Source organism: Microchirus variegatus (genome assembly GCF_963457635.1).
Source record: "Microchirus variegatus genome assembly, chromosome: 19".
Lineage (NCBI taxonomy): Eukaryota > Metazoa > Chordata > Actinopteri > Pleuronectiformes > Soleidae > Microchirus > Microchirus variegatus.
This window is the reverse complement of record NC_139820.1, coordinates 4,624,522-4,638,821: the sequence shown is the minus strand read 5'-3', so window position 1 is coordinate 4,638,821 and position 14,300 is coordinate 4,624,522. Positions and strand designations below refer to the sequence as shown.

The window sequence follows — 14,300 nt, the reverse complement described above, 5'->3', positions numbered from 1 at the left end:
GCAACCCGGCGAACACTAAAAACACACACACACACACAGTTCTGATTTTCACTCCGCTTTTAACTCTGTTACTTGTTTATCAAATATGTACATGATGGCTAACACTAACGCGCTCAGTTAAATTGTCTTGTTAAAAGTGGAAGTCGTTCTGCCACTGATCAAAACCAGTGGGGGCCGTTTTTTGCGAAACGCCCTTTAATGCGCTCGCTTTGCTCAGCTGATGCGATTATATGTGGTTGCGTAACGCGAGCTGGACACCTGGTGGCTCGTAATGTGAGGAAGACATGCACTCAAAGTTGTACTTGGCAAAGCAATCAAGTCGTCTGCTGTGATTATAAAAGTCAAACTTTTTTTTATATTGTCAGTGAACGGTGTCGTTTCAGAGGGGGGAGTAATATTTATGATCAAACAATTAAGTCGAAACCCACGTAGAAAGAGCTTCTTTGCTTCTTTCCCTCCAAAGAATTGAACTATGAAACCAATTTCAATCATATCTATGTCCGTGTATGTGTTATTTAGTTTATAATCAGGAGTTAGTGAGTTAGCCTAGCTTCAGATCAGACTAGAAATATAAGCTATGAGGGTTTGATCTAATGTTATTTACATGTAAGTCCAAATTACATCAGTCACTAACATTTGACGTCATTCCAGAGAGAAATCGGGGAAAAAAACATGGACGCAAACGTCTATCGGGCTAGCTATTGTTAGCTATCATTAGCAATGACAGTCGATAACGCTCTACACGATATTTCTATATCTGCTATCTATTAGCTTAAAGTTAGCTAGAAGAGGACATTGCTATCTATCTATCTATCTATCTATCTATCTATCTATCTATCTATCTATCTATCTATCTATCTATCTATCTATCTATCTATCTATCTATCTATCTATCTATCTATCTATCTATCTATTAGCTTAAAGTTAGCTAGAAGAGGACATTGCTATCTATCTATCTATCTATCTATCTATCTATCTATCTATCTATCTATCTATCTATCTATCTATCTATCTATCTATCTATCTATCTATCTATCTATCTATCTATCTATCTATCTATCTATCTATCTATCTATCTGTCTATTAGCTTAAAGTTAGCTAGAAGACGACATTGCTATCTATCTATCTATGGCAAAACATGGAGCCGTATTATGTGTACGACTGATTAATTAAGAAACAAATATGACAAAAGTGAAATTAACAGTAAAAGTAGCAGCGTTTGTACGAGTGTCAGCCATCTTAGAGTCAGATGTCGGGCTTGATGGACGTAAAAACTTCAAATCGTTCAGTTCAGCATTATGGCTTGTATTTTTCGAAGTGAAAAAATTGCCATATTTTCTATAATATTTTAACATTTTCCCCCAATTAATTGAAAATGTCTTTAAAATAAAAACACTTCTTCTGCTTCTTACTAGCTCCACATACTAGAAGCTTCCTTCAAAAGGCAGAAATCCCTCTGCAGTTTCTGTCCTTGATGTTAACATTGCAGGTTGTAAAATATTTACACTTGTTCACAGAATTAAAGGATGTTAATTAGACTCCGTAGTTGCTGCAGTGTACACAATGCATTCTGGTTGGTAGCACAGCTGTTTACAAGAACATTGCTATCATTACCAACTTTTATTTTATTATGTCTTGCTTATGTCTCACAGAAAATAAAAAAAAATCACCAGAATGTTGAGAGGTTTTGTCTGAGGAAAGATGGAATAAGTTCGTGAAAGTCATGAAAACAAGGAAAAGAGCGCCATCAAGAGGATTCCGTGTTTCCCGGTTTCCTGTAAAACTGCCTCGTAGACTAGAGATTTCCACGGTCACCCACCTTCCATTACCGACCCGCATTCCATTCCAACACCTCTTGATGCTCGTCGTGTCTCCCGAAACAGTCAAAGTGTTTCCTCTGTCAAAGTTCACTCGCTTCATTTCCTGCCTCCTTCAGATCCCAGAGGAACACGACCTGGAGAGTCAGGTGAGGATGGAGCGGCAGTGGAGGTTCCTGAGGAACGCTCGCGTGAGAAGACAGAGCCGATGTACCACACAAAGAGGTCAGTGACTCGCACGAGCACAGGTGTATGCTGAAATAGAATCAAGTGTGTGTAAAGCGTGGGCAGCCCATAGCCAAGCAGAAATAGAACATGGCTCGTGACTGAAGGGTTGACAATTTGAGTCCCTGCCAGATCAAGGAATGGGTTACCTCTGAAGGTACCCAATCCCCATTGCCCATTGCTAATTGGACTCTTAAGGTACTCCTTGCACCAGTTCCAAGCCCAGATAAATGGGACGATTGTGTCAGGAAGGGCATCCGGCTTGAAAATCTCTCTAAAAACATCAAAAAATATCTCTTCTGACTTTGTCACCCCACACAAAAATGTCTTACTAACCATCTTGCTTGATTTGAATGATGAAAAAAAGTTGCCAAGTGTTTTAAAATAAGGTTTTAAATCATGTAAAATTCCACAACATTCTCAAGAACTGGTTAAATGACAATGGTCTCACGTGCAAGCTTGTTAGCTCTAGTGAAGCTAACTGCTTAGCTTGAGTCTTGAAATTTGTTAGTTACGAGGGGTGTTAGGGTTAGGGTTAGGGTTACGGTTACGGTTAGGGTTAGCCAAGTTGTTATCATTGGTGTAGATCCAGATATACTTGTGTTGCTCAGGGCAACCATTTATTTTGTTTATGTCTCCAATGGAGTATAACCACTGAATAAGCTAGCTTCTGCTCAGTTGTCGCTAACAGGAAGCTTGGACTTTTTTTAGGTAACATTCACGATTGCAATAGCTGATTGAGTTCAATCACGGATCACGCTTGGTAAATCAATCAACCGTGTAAAATTACGCAATATTCCCGGCTCTGAGACGTCAGGGGCGTGTCCAGGGGAACCAGACATTTGGGGGAACCAGACGCAGCTCTTAGGACACCTTCTGGACACGCTAAACAAACGTTATCCCGAGTCTTAACCATTAGCAGTCTCACCCTAACCTTAACCTAACCAATCTAAGACTAATCTTAGTCCTGAGGAACCAGTTTTTATTCCAGAAAAGTTTAGACCCAAAGAGGTAATAGATGCAAATGCATGTCTCTCCTCCACCAAACTTAGTGTAGCCTTATACATTTGTCCATGTAGCACGTTGCAGCTCAAGGTTATTTTTCGACATCTTGTCAGACAAGAAATAAAGATAAACAGATTCCCATTTAGTTTGACGTCAACCTGAATAGATACAGCTTGACTCGGTGAATCACAATTCAGCCTCAACAGCTTTGACAACAACATCAACACGATAACAAATAGTCAATTTAGTGATATTTATGTAAGAGACAAGCCTTAATGTTTGCTAACGTTGGACAAAAAAAAAACATTGTTCATTTGAAATCTGCAGCGTTTCATGTCATCCGTCTTTATTTTCGGTCTTATTTGTTCGATGTCGGGACTGAAGTTTCGGTATTGATTCACAAAGTCCTTAGATGAATCTTTGAAGGTATTCCATTTCCTATATCCTTTGAACAAATCTCGCAACGTGACCGCGCGCTCGTTAGCTCCAGTGATGCTAACAGCTAAGCTAACACCTGAGTCTGTAGTTTTGGTTTGCGCTGTTGTGATTGTTGCTCAGGAGGACGATTTATTTTTATGTCCAATGGACCATTCGCATGTAGCGTCACTTATAACTTCCGCTAAAATATAAGCTAGCTCCTCAACTTCCAGTCACTTGATGCTAACAGGTAACTCGGACGTTCGCTTTTGAAATATCAAACCCTGAGGGATTCGACATGACCTAAAATGAAGAAAGGCCTTAAATTTAAGTATCGTTTGTCTACAGTCATCGCTAAATTCTTACCAGAAACGTCTATGTTGTCTTCTTCTGATGAGCAAAGAAGGCATGGATGTAGGCCTAGATGCGCTAACAGCACCCCCTGCTGCACAGTTTGTTAATTACTTAAATTAATTATCTAAATATATGTTTAAGTATATATTATATTAGAGTTTGAATTATCACCTATGACTGTAAACTAGTGTGAACTGGGACTCAGAAAAGCCTGATATTCGCAGCCTTACAAACACTCGAGGAAACACCTACAAAAAGCGAATTCTGCTGCTTTAAAAAGAGAACGTTGAGCCGTGTGACGACTGGGGAAATGCTTCTCGCATCCGCTCAGCGAAAGAGGTGAAGGTGGTGCGAGATCACCTCGTACCGGCGTGCGTCAAGTAAAGACCCCTGCAGCTCTTTGGTAATTGGAAAGAACGCGATTTATGAGTCACAGGATTCTCCTCACACACACACACACACACATGAAGCAGCCCAGGGTGTCAGGCTTCCGATGTGAAGTCAGAGTTTTCTCAAACAGAATAGTCAACACCCCCCGACGTCACTCGCGTGGTCGACTGGCGTCAGAGCTGAGGCTCGCTCACGCAAAACCCGCTCGCAAAATCATTGAATTCTCTTTCAATCTTCACTTTTTTTGAAAGAGAGAAGTTGTAGGGGTTGCCCTCATTCAGTCTTTTTCCTCCAGAGAGACACGGGCAGAGAGATGGAGGAGGAAGAGGAGGAGAGATGAAGGGGAAGAAAAACTCAGAATGAAGGAGGCAAGAGTGAGGCTGCAAATCTCGTAATAAGACGGAGAAATGCTGGATTAATACTAATGATTTGGCTTCGTTTTCATGTCTTTTTTGATGCAAAATTAACTGCAGCACTGCAAAGTTCTTAAATCCTGCATTAGTTTTTTTAACATATATATATTACAATCATTATTGAATGTGCCATGAAATAACACAGATCCACAGTTTTTTTTCCCATCCCAGCTGAACACGTGATGAATACTTGATGGAATTTTTTTTTTCTTAATCATTCTTCTTCATCTCATTACGGCGGCGTCGGGAGTGCGCTCAGGTCGCCGAGGACAGGCTGACGGGTGTTGTTGCCATGGCGACACGCGACGAGGCTGTAAAACGTCTCGGTTGCACTTGTTGTGCGTTTGGCACCGCGTTACTCACATATTCAGACCTGCCAACGGGCGAAACACGTCGACTCGAGAGCCATCGTTTTCTCACGGCCCAGTTTATGATGTCATATTTGAGTTCCTTTTTACTTTTAAAGGCTGAGCTCCAACGTTTCTATTTTTAACAATTAACCATCATAAAACTCTAATCCTTACTTCCCGCCCATACATCTGCTTGTAAGCTATAAATGCCTTTTTAGCTGTTTATTCTGGTTTATTTCTCCTATTTGTAGCTACACATTGGCCAGATTCCTAACAGGAATTATCTGGTTCTATGTAAATTTAGAAAATGTATTTTGAACGGCAAAGTAAGCTTTGTTGAATTATCAGTTTAAGCCGTTGCATGCCTTCTTATAGAACTTTATAGAAGTTTCTGTGAGCAGAGTGACAATTTTGTGGAAATATTCAAATCTATAGGTAACAATTGGAAATGGCAGGTCAGGTCATGTAACTTATGAAGATGTTAGTAGTTATTTTGCGCTTCTGTTTGGTGTTCCATTGTTGTGCATGTTGGACGAAACATAGCAATACCACCGGGTATTTTGGGGGCAGTATAGAGTCAATAAGAGAGGAAGAGTCTACACAGGCATTCATTTGATCGGTTATTGAGCAAAGTCACTGCGGACTTACGGAAATGTACAAATCATCAATCTTTCTCAACAGCAACACCAACGAGTAATATTCCTCATTAATGGGACGAAATTCATTTCATTAAAACACAATGAAATAACTAGTGCTGGGCACTCTAACGTGTTTACGTGCCGTGGCACAGGAGTCCAGGCACCGTTTACCAGTTAGCTTCATTAGCTGCGTTAGCGTGCCTACAGTCGAACTGGAGCGGTCTGTTTATTAAACGAAAATAGCAGCGCTACAAATAACCATAAAGTTTAGCGTTACCTTAGAGACTCATTTTAACAATCGGGAGTCACGCAAACATGACGTCACACGCGCCTTTTTCAGGTCAGTCGTCATGTAAACGCATCATGCGTTGACACTGTTAACTGCCGTTGACACTGTTAACTGCCGCTGACACTGTTAACTGCCGTTAACACGCCCTCCAGAGGAAGTATTGCATAACATCCATACCAACGCAAAAGACACAGTGGTATATAGAGTAGCGACGGAGATACTGTTTGGGACAGACGTAAAACAGACGAAAATTTTGTATAGTTGTGTATATTTTACTCAAGTCAACATCACATCAGTGCTACATTTTCTTCATCAGCTGCAACCCAGTTGTCGCTTGTATATCTTCATATCCTCTGTGCCGTAAACCTCCTCGCTGCACTGTACTACAGTGGGACATGTTCCTCCTCTGACCATCAACACTCATTGTTATTTTGATTGAATCATAAACCATCCTGCTGCTCCGTAAACTCAGCGGAACAACACATTTCCCTCAATCTGCTGCTTAAAATAGTTCCTGCTACGTCAACGAGTGACCCAGTACTCCAGCTGCCGTAGTTAATCACGCAAATGTCCTTTTACCCTTTTTTTTTTGTTTTTACAAATGATGCTAATCGGGCTTAACCCACCCATTTGCTCCCTCCCCTCTCCCCCACTTCCACTACAGGTATCTCCCGTCTGGACGATCAAATATTCATCAACCGTAACCCCGGAGTACCGTCTGTCGTGAAGTTCCATCCCTTCAACACCTGCATCGCCGTGGCCGACAAGGACAGCATCTGGTCAGGGACGCGGAAAACACGCGCTCAGATTAGTTTCATTCTGAGTGGAACATTATGTAAATGGCGCGCCCGTTATTTCGTAACCGATGTGACTGACGTGTGGCTTTTGTTCCACAGCTTCTGGGACTGGGAGAAGGGCGAGAGGCTGGACTACTTCTACAACGGGAACCCCCGTTACACTCGCATCACGGCCATGGAGTATCTGAACGGACACGACTGTTCGCTACTGCTCACAGCAACAGGTCAGCAACTGGTGGAGTTGATTATTAAAGCTCACATAGAGTGGTCCTGTTGCACATATATGTGAGTTATGGAGGTCTACTTACATACATTAACTTGTTTTTATGGTCAAAAACCACCTAGTAGCTGTAAACGAGCCGATAGAAATCCTCTTTTCTGACGCTGTTGCCCAGCCGCGATATTTCAGACTCAACTCTCACACCCAGAAGACAGAGTCTTGTGATTGGCCAGCACCCGGAAGTGACATATTCAGCACCCCCTCTCATAAGACACTGTCGCTCGTGAAACACCTCCAAAATGGACGTTATTCTTCTTCTGTGGTTCAATGTATGCAACCGGATGTGCCCGGACTAGTGCCCGGAGCAGGACGATCTGCTGTTCCGGAGAACCGCTGTTTACGTAACCGGACTGGGTTTTTTCAGAGATCTCGCTGAGCCCGAGATTACAATACAACACAGCGTTCTCCGCAATGGCTGAACTGTTCGTTTAGAACCTTCAGGGCTTCTTAAACAAGGTAATGACGCAGATACACACTAAACAACAGTGTTAATTGGAACTTCCGGTCTAGGTCTGCTTTAAACAAACGGCATGGCAGTTTCATGCAGCCGTGCTATGAAGACCCCGCCCACTCTGGGAGTAGTATTGGGCGTAATATTTTTGTAATCGAGTATTCGACCTTTACCCTAACCCTACATTAAATGAGCTAACATCAACGTTGACGTTAGCGTGTGCCAGAAGCGTTAGCAACTGGATGCTATCGGCTCAGATGCTGAGATCCTTGAGGACGTGCTGTTGTGGTTACGCCAGTTGTAGTTTACAGTGGTTACACTGCACCTTGTTGGCGTCTCGTTTAGGCGTGAAACAGGCCGCGCAAGATGGGAATTAAACAAATACTCATGGCAGAGTTGTTGCCTCGAGTAATCGTTGCAGACCTAGAGGACTTCTAGTAGCCTTTTTCACTGGATTGGTCCAGATTCCATCCACTTGGTCCAGTGACAGACAGGGAACCAACCACACAGCCTACTTTGGTATGTCCTCTACAACCAAAACCACAGGGTTTTGGCCTGGAGAGGCTACCTCGGGCCACCAGGGGCACTCCAACACACAGAAACGACCAAGTCATGCACTAAGAGAGTAACAGCTCAAAGTTAGTAGATGAGTTCTAATATTCACACCCACCAACGCGGTGGAAATCGCCAAGAGACTCATTCGTAGCAGCGACGAGCTTTAAACACCTGACTCTTACGCCCACAAACCCTAAAAAACACTGTGTGTGTGTGTACGTGTGTGTGTGTGTGTCATCATCATTCATCAACAGAACAAAGCAATTACCCACCGCTGGCTTTATCTTCATAATCCAGAGGAATTGTGCCACACAGAGAAACACACATTTATTCTGTTCCTTCTGCGCGAACGAGCGCTGTTGTTTCGTCGCCCGTCGTCCTGTAACCTTGATAAAAGCTCAGGAATTGACGCATTTAAATTCAACATCAGCGTGGCGAAGGATAACGGGGAGGAAAAACACACACACACACACACACACACACACGCCGCGGCGTTAGAGAATGAAAACACTGGATGTAAATCAGTGTGTGGATTGTAATTGGCTCGCGGAAAGAGGGATCACAAAATGTGTTTTATCTTTAGCGCAGTGTCGAAGCTCGAAGAGGCGTCGTTGTGTCTCTGGACAACAAGACACTTACAGGCACTGAGGTTTCTTCAGATGCTGCTCTGCACTTTTATTGATTCTCAGCAGAAGTGTGTGTTTGTTTGTTTGTTTGTGTTCACGGTCAAATCACGCATGTGCTGCATTTCTATTAAAAAAAAAACCCAAATCAAGGTTTTTATTAAAACTTCTTCACATTTCAACATATTTTCCCAGTAAGTGAGTCAGGATTAGAGTTCAGTTCAGGAGAATATTGACCGAAGTCGACCCGAAACCTGACATGCATTCTGTAAATGATGTATTTTATATGTCAGACACAGTTGGAGTGAGATTAAACATACTGACTGTCAGCCTTACTTTATGGTCAAACACACAGTCAATCACTTATCAATATCTACTTATTGTCACTTATTTTTACTTATTTATACACTTTTAATCACCATGTCATCTGCTGAGCGTGACAATCATTTCTGGAGTGATTTAATCCAGACTTGACTGGTTCTTTCTGGTCCCGACGGGCTCACTTCAGGTGTTTATGCCTTAGTATTTTAGCTTAGTTCAGCTTACTTAGATTAGTAGTTTAATTGGGTTGAATTGAGTTTAGCTCAGCTTAGTTCAGTTTACCTGGTTTAGTAGTTAAGATTAATTTGGTTTAGTTGGTTTAATTTAGGTTAGCTTAGTTTAGCTTACTCTAGTAAGCTTACTGATATAAGTAGTTTAATTGAGTTGAGTTCAGTTTAGCTCAGCCTAGTTCAGTTTACTTGGTTTAGTAGTTTGGTTTAGTTGAGTTTTACTTACTTGGTTTGTTTAGGTTAGCTTAGTTTAGCTTACTCTACTAAGCTTACTTAGTTTAGTAGTTTAATTCGGTTGAGTTTAGCTTACTTGGTTTGGTTTAGGTTAGCTTAGTTCAGCTTACTCAGCATAGTAGTTAAGTTCAACTTGATTTAGTTGAGTTCAGCTTATCCTAGCTTAGACCATCTTATCTCTCTTATCTCTTAGGTTACCTAGTTTAATTTACTTTAGTGTAGCTTAACTTAGTTCAGCTTACTAGTGAACTTACTTTAGTATAGTGTTTATGTTAGCATAGTTCAACTTAATTTAGTATAGTGTAGTTTATGTTAGCTTAGTTCAGCATAGTTTTGCTCAGCTTAGTTTAGTTCAGTTTGGTATAGTTGAGTTTTGCTTAATTTACCTTAGCTTAATTTAGTTCATTTTTATCTTAGCTTAGCTCAGTTTAGCTTAATTTGGTATTTTCATTGCGTCTTTACACTTATATGTTAAATGTTAACGCTTATTGAAAATGTGATAAAGTTCAGGTTTTAACAATGATATTTTATGTCAATAAACATTAGAGGATTCTTGTTAAAACCATGTGTTTTTGTCCTTTAGATGATGGAGCGTTACGCGTGTGGAAGAACTTTGCTGACCAGAAGAACCCAGAGATGGTGACGGCGTGGCAGGGCCTTTCGGACATGCTGCCCACCACCCGAGGTCAGCCCTCAGCCAGCGCTCACAGTAAAGAACAATACTTTATTTTTCTATATGGCTCATCACCCATTCATCCATTCACCCGTTCACCCACCCAAACCCATATTCAGAGGGAGAACATCCAGGTCGACAGTGCTTTTATTCATCCATCCATTGTTGTTTTTCCTCTTAAAGGGCCGGCATGTCACATTTAAGAGTGTAAACTGGCAGAAATTGAATATACTCTTCATAAAAAATATATTCTAAATTCGCCATAATGACTGTCCTATCGATCTAAACAGCAATATGATGCAGAAAAATAAATGAACCCTGTTTTAAATCATGGATCACTTTAAGATTTCAACACTTTTATTTAAAGACATTTAGTGAGAGCAGCTCTTTTTGAGTTTGAGCTGGTTTTTTTTACAAATGGTTTCAACCTGATGGAGCAGCAAAGTGGAACGACTTCTCCCCAGTTCACTGCAGATTTTTGGGACATGTAGCCGAAATAAATGCAGGGAGTGATGGTTGATTTAATTTCCACCGCTTTCAAAAAAAGTAAGAACCTGAATAGCTACACAAAGGTGGCCATCCGACTAGTGCTTACTAAATTTAAATTAAATTTAAGTTTATTTGCTTCATATATGAAAGAAAAATCGCTGACGGATGAAAATCAGATCAGATGTCACAAATTCTTACACACATGACCTTTAAATTGTCGGTTTCATATCATTTTAAAAGGTGAATGAACTATAATGTCGCTTTAAAGATACCCTACGTAACATGGTAGCTGCAGCTAATGTAGCCACCGTTGTCAGTTAAACTGTAATTCTACAACGACGAACCAAACAATACGTATGAAATAAGTCTTAAAGTTAGTGAAGTTACACTCGGGTGGGAAAAATCTATTTGATTTTATTTAAATAATCCTAATTTGAAATGTTATTTAAGCCTTTTAAATTTGGTAATTCTGAAAGTGTATGAAAATGATTTTAAATAAAACCAGAGATTGTTTTACGTCCGTTTCACCACACTCCAGTCCAGTAGGTGGCAGTATATTATGTGGAAATAAAATCCTCCTAATATGTCACAGAGACTCAGGAATAATATTCATATAACAAACTGAACTCACCAACAACAACAGTACAGACAAAATATTTGCATTAAAAAAAATATTTTTGCAGACTGCAAATCATGTTTATGTTTTGAAATCATGTTTTTGGCATGTGGCGCCACCTACCGCCGTCTACCAATCATTGCAGTCAGTAGAGTCTCAGCTGCCGAGCAACCACGGGTTGCCAGTTAAGTCAAAAAAACGAAACCTAAAAGACCTCGGTGTTTGGAATTTAAATGTAGTAACCGTTTTTGGCCACATTCTTACATATGGCACCTTTAACGCTGCGATAAATCCCGATATAAACCTGTCACATTCCGAATATCCATCGTATTCCTGTCAGGTCGGACACAGTCGGAGGGGGCGAGTTCTGCCTCTGCCTCCGTTAACGTTCACTTTTATCCGAGAGCGTGAAATAAATCACGATATCGCGACTCGTTCTTCGCTGGTAGGCGGCGCTGTTTTGTCAATCTTAACGGATTGTTTTTCAACTTTTGGACACGAGTTGACACGCACTTCTTTAGCTTCACACTTCTTTAGCTTCACACTTCTTCAGCTTCACACTCTCCACTGCTCTACTTCTGTTTTGCCTCGAGCAGTTTTTTTTTTTTCCCCTCAGCCTTCAGAAACGGTGACAGCTGTGGCGATGATGATCGCGCTTAACTTTTCTATTTATTTATTTGGAAAATAATATATTTAAGTTGTTTTCCCAACCTCGTATGTTAACAAGCGTCTCCCAGCGTTTATATATTCTGAAATACGTCTCATCAAGACGCTGCGACTGAGTTTAGTTTAATTGGCAGCAGCTGTCAGGACGTCTGACAGAGGTGTGGACAACACAGCTGCTCCCGTATATGTGTCTCTATCATGACTGCACCACACGGCTCAGTGGGGACTCGCAGCGAGGTGACACGCTTAACTAGCATCGCTGTCCGCGCGAGTGTCTCGGCAAAATAAAAATAAATACGCACACACGCTGAGAGGCTTTTCCACCCCTGCGCCTGTTTTCGCTAAGACTTAAAGCTTTAACGGTGAACTTGTTATACCCCGCGTGTGTCGTCGGTGACAGCCTCCGTGTGGCGTCTGCAGACCGGTTTGGGTGCGACGTCGCGCCAGGAAAAAAGTTTTACCGGAGAGTCCGTTTTCAGCTCCTGGTGTTCGGATGTTTTATTTAAACTTGGCGAGAAACTTTTCCACTATACAGTTCCGGCACGACTCGGTTCGGTTTGGTATCGTTTTCCACGACTATAGTGCAATCTCAACGTGGGCGGAGTCAACTGCCGTGATGTCATTTTATACGAGACGCAAACACAGAAACAAAGTTGTAAAGTTGCGTAAATCTTTAAATTCTTCTGTGCGCCATCCCGTCACCGCCAACAGGATTCAAACACTTAGCCCTAAAAAGTTGCTCCGAACTGACATTCTGCCACATTAGGACCAGGTTTTGGTCTGCATGAGGACTACTGGGCCTCACACACACACACACACTAGTGCTGGGTACGTTAACGGCGTCACATTAACATTAACAGTTAGCTCCGTTAGCTCCTTTAGCGCCGTTAGCCTACAGTTGAACTGGAGCGGTCTGTTTATGCAGCGCTACAAATAACTAGCCTACCTGTGTACTGCGAATGTGTGCGTCTGCTTTTAAAGTTTAGCGTTACTTTAGAGACAAATTTTAACGTAAACATGACGTCACGCACGTCTTTTTCCGGTCAGTCGTCATGGAAACGCGCCATGCGTTAACGCGCCCAGCACTAAACAGCCTGTCCTGCCTCATCCCGTCAGTTGTGCACTTTGTTTGATTTGTTGTTGTCTGTGTGGCTTTGTGTTATTTTGCTGGTTCTGTGGTTTTTGTTTTGATTGTTTTCTCGCGACAGAGTTTGAACAAGGTACAGTCAGTACGTTTGCCCTCATGATGCTACCAAATCATGCTAAAACGCGTTATTTTTGCTAAATGTTAGTGTAAACGCGTGCTTCAGACACTGGTGGGAGCCAAATTGGAGTGAGAGACGAGGTGCCCACTGGCCCATGGCCAAGTGGAAGTGAATTTGGCTTGTAACTGGATGGATACCAGTACCCAACCACCATTGCTCCCCAGATAACTCACTGCTTATACAACTGGTGATGTATTAAGGATGAGTTTAACGCTCTCCACTGCACCGAGATGCAACCGCGGCTTTATATCAACGTTATAAACAGTGCTGCGCGTGAAAATATACTGATGTAATTTAAAAACTCGACCCTACGGGCCCCCGCCTGCCCTGCTGCTGCTGCTGTGCCTCGTTCACAGAACCCTCTCACGTCCAACAACCTGCTGGATATTTAGTCTCCTGGGAGTTTTGGACGCTGTGCCCTGCAGGTGTGGAGGTGTGGGGACCGTGTGCAGCAGCAGCTTCCACTGCCCCTGTTTTTAATGAAAAAGCAGCAGCTCAGTCTGTCTCTGCTTTCATTTTCCAGCCATATTCCCTGTTAGTCATTTGGGAGGTGACGCCCTGGGAAACCACTCGCCTTGTTCATCCCTCTGCTTTTGCGTTTGTGGTCGTTCTACTTCTGAAGTCTCACTTTGTGTTGCAGTGCGTGTGAATGTGTGCATATCTGCATGCACAGGGATCCTTGCTAATTTGTCGCTTGCTTTTGTTGCATTCCCCGCTCTCCCTCCTCCTCCTCCTCCTCCTCCTCCTCCGCTCTCAGGTCTTGCCAGAAGGGTCTCCATATATCTTGACAGGAGTAAGCAAGGAGGTAAGTGATGCCATTCTCGTTTCTCCCTCACTCCCCGAGCAAAGATGTTGCACTAAACAGCCGGCAGCTTGTCTCTGCTCTGCTTTTTTTTTTCTTTTATTCCCCTGACCTCTGTACCATCCCTCATCCCTTTATCCGTCTAGCGATGCTCCATAACTCCATACCTGGCAGTCGCCCCCTAAAGGTTAGACTAACCACAAGTTGTTTCTACAAGGGCCCAACCTTTCTATCGCGAATAAAACACCACGATACGCCATCTATAATTCTATAATTGCTGCAGATTTAGCACCCGACTGTCCGCTTCAGGCAGGTAGACGGAGGAAGCGTCTGACTTTCTCGTCAGCATCGCTCAGTCTTCCTGCCCGAATAACAAATAACGGTAAGTAACGGCCGTAGC

General features: G+C 42.3%; 1 protein-coding gene across 2 annotated transcripts in view; it reads left to right on the top strand.

Annotated features, from left to right (window-relative positions):
- Window positions 1-14,300, top strand: part of rptor (regulatory associated protein of MTOR, complex 1) — a 198,889-nt gene that overhangs the window by 165,524 nt on the left and 19,065 nt on the right. The window contains exons 26-30 of one of the 2 annotated variants that reach the window (XM_083905919.1): window positions 1,937-2,042; window positions 6,563-6,677; window positions 6,795-6,919; window positions 9,973-10,098; window positions 13,856-13,903. In XM_083905919.1, coding sequence (XP_083762045.1) covers window positions 1,937-2,042; window positions 6,563-6,677; window positions 6,795-6,919; window positions 9,973-10,098; window positions 13,856-13,903 — 520 coding nt within the window. The remainder of the gene's footprint in view (window positions 1-1,936; window positions 2,043-6,562; window positions 6,678-6,794; window positions 6,920-9,972; window positions 10,099-13,855; window positions 13,904-14,300) is intronic. The other variant, XM_083905920.1, reaches the window with a different exon arrangement.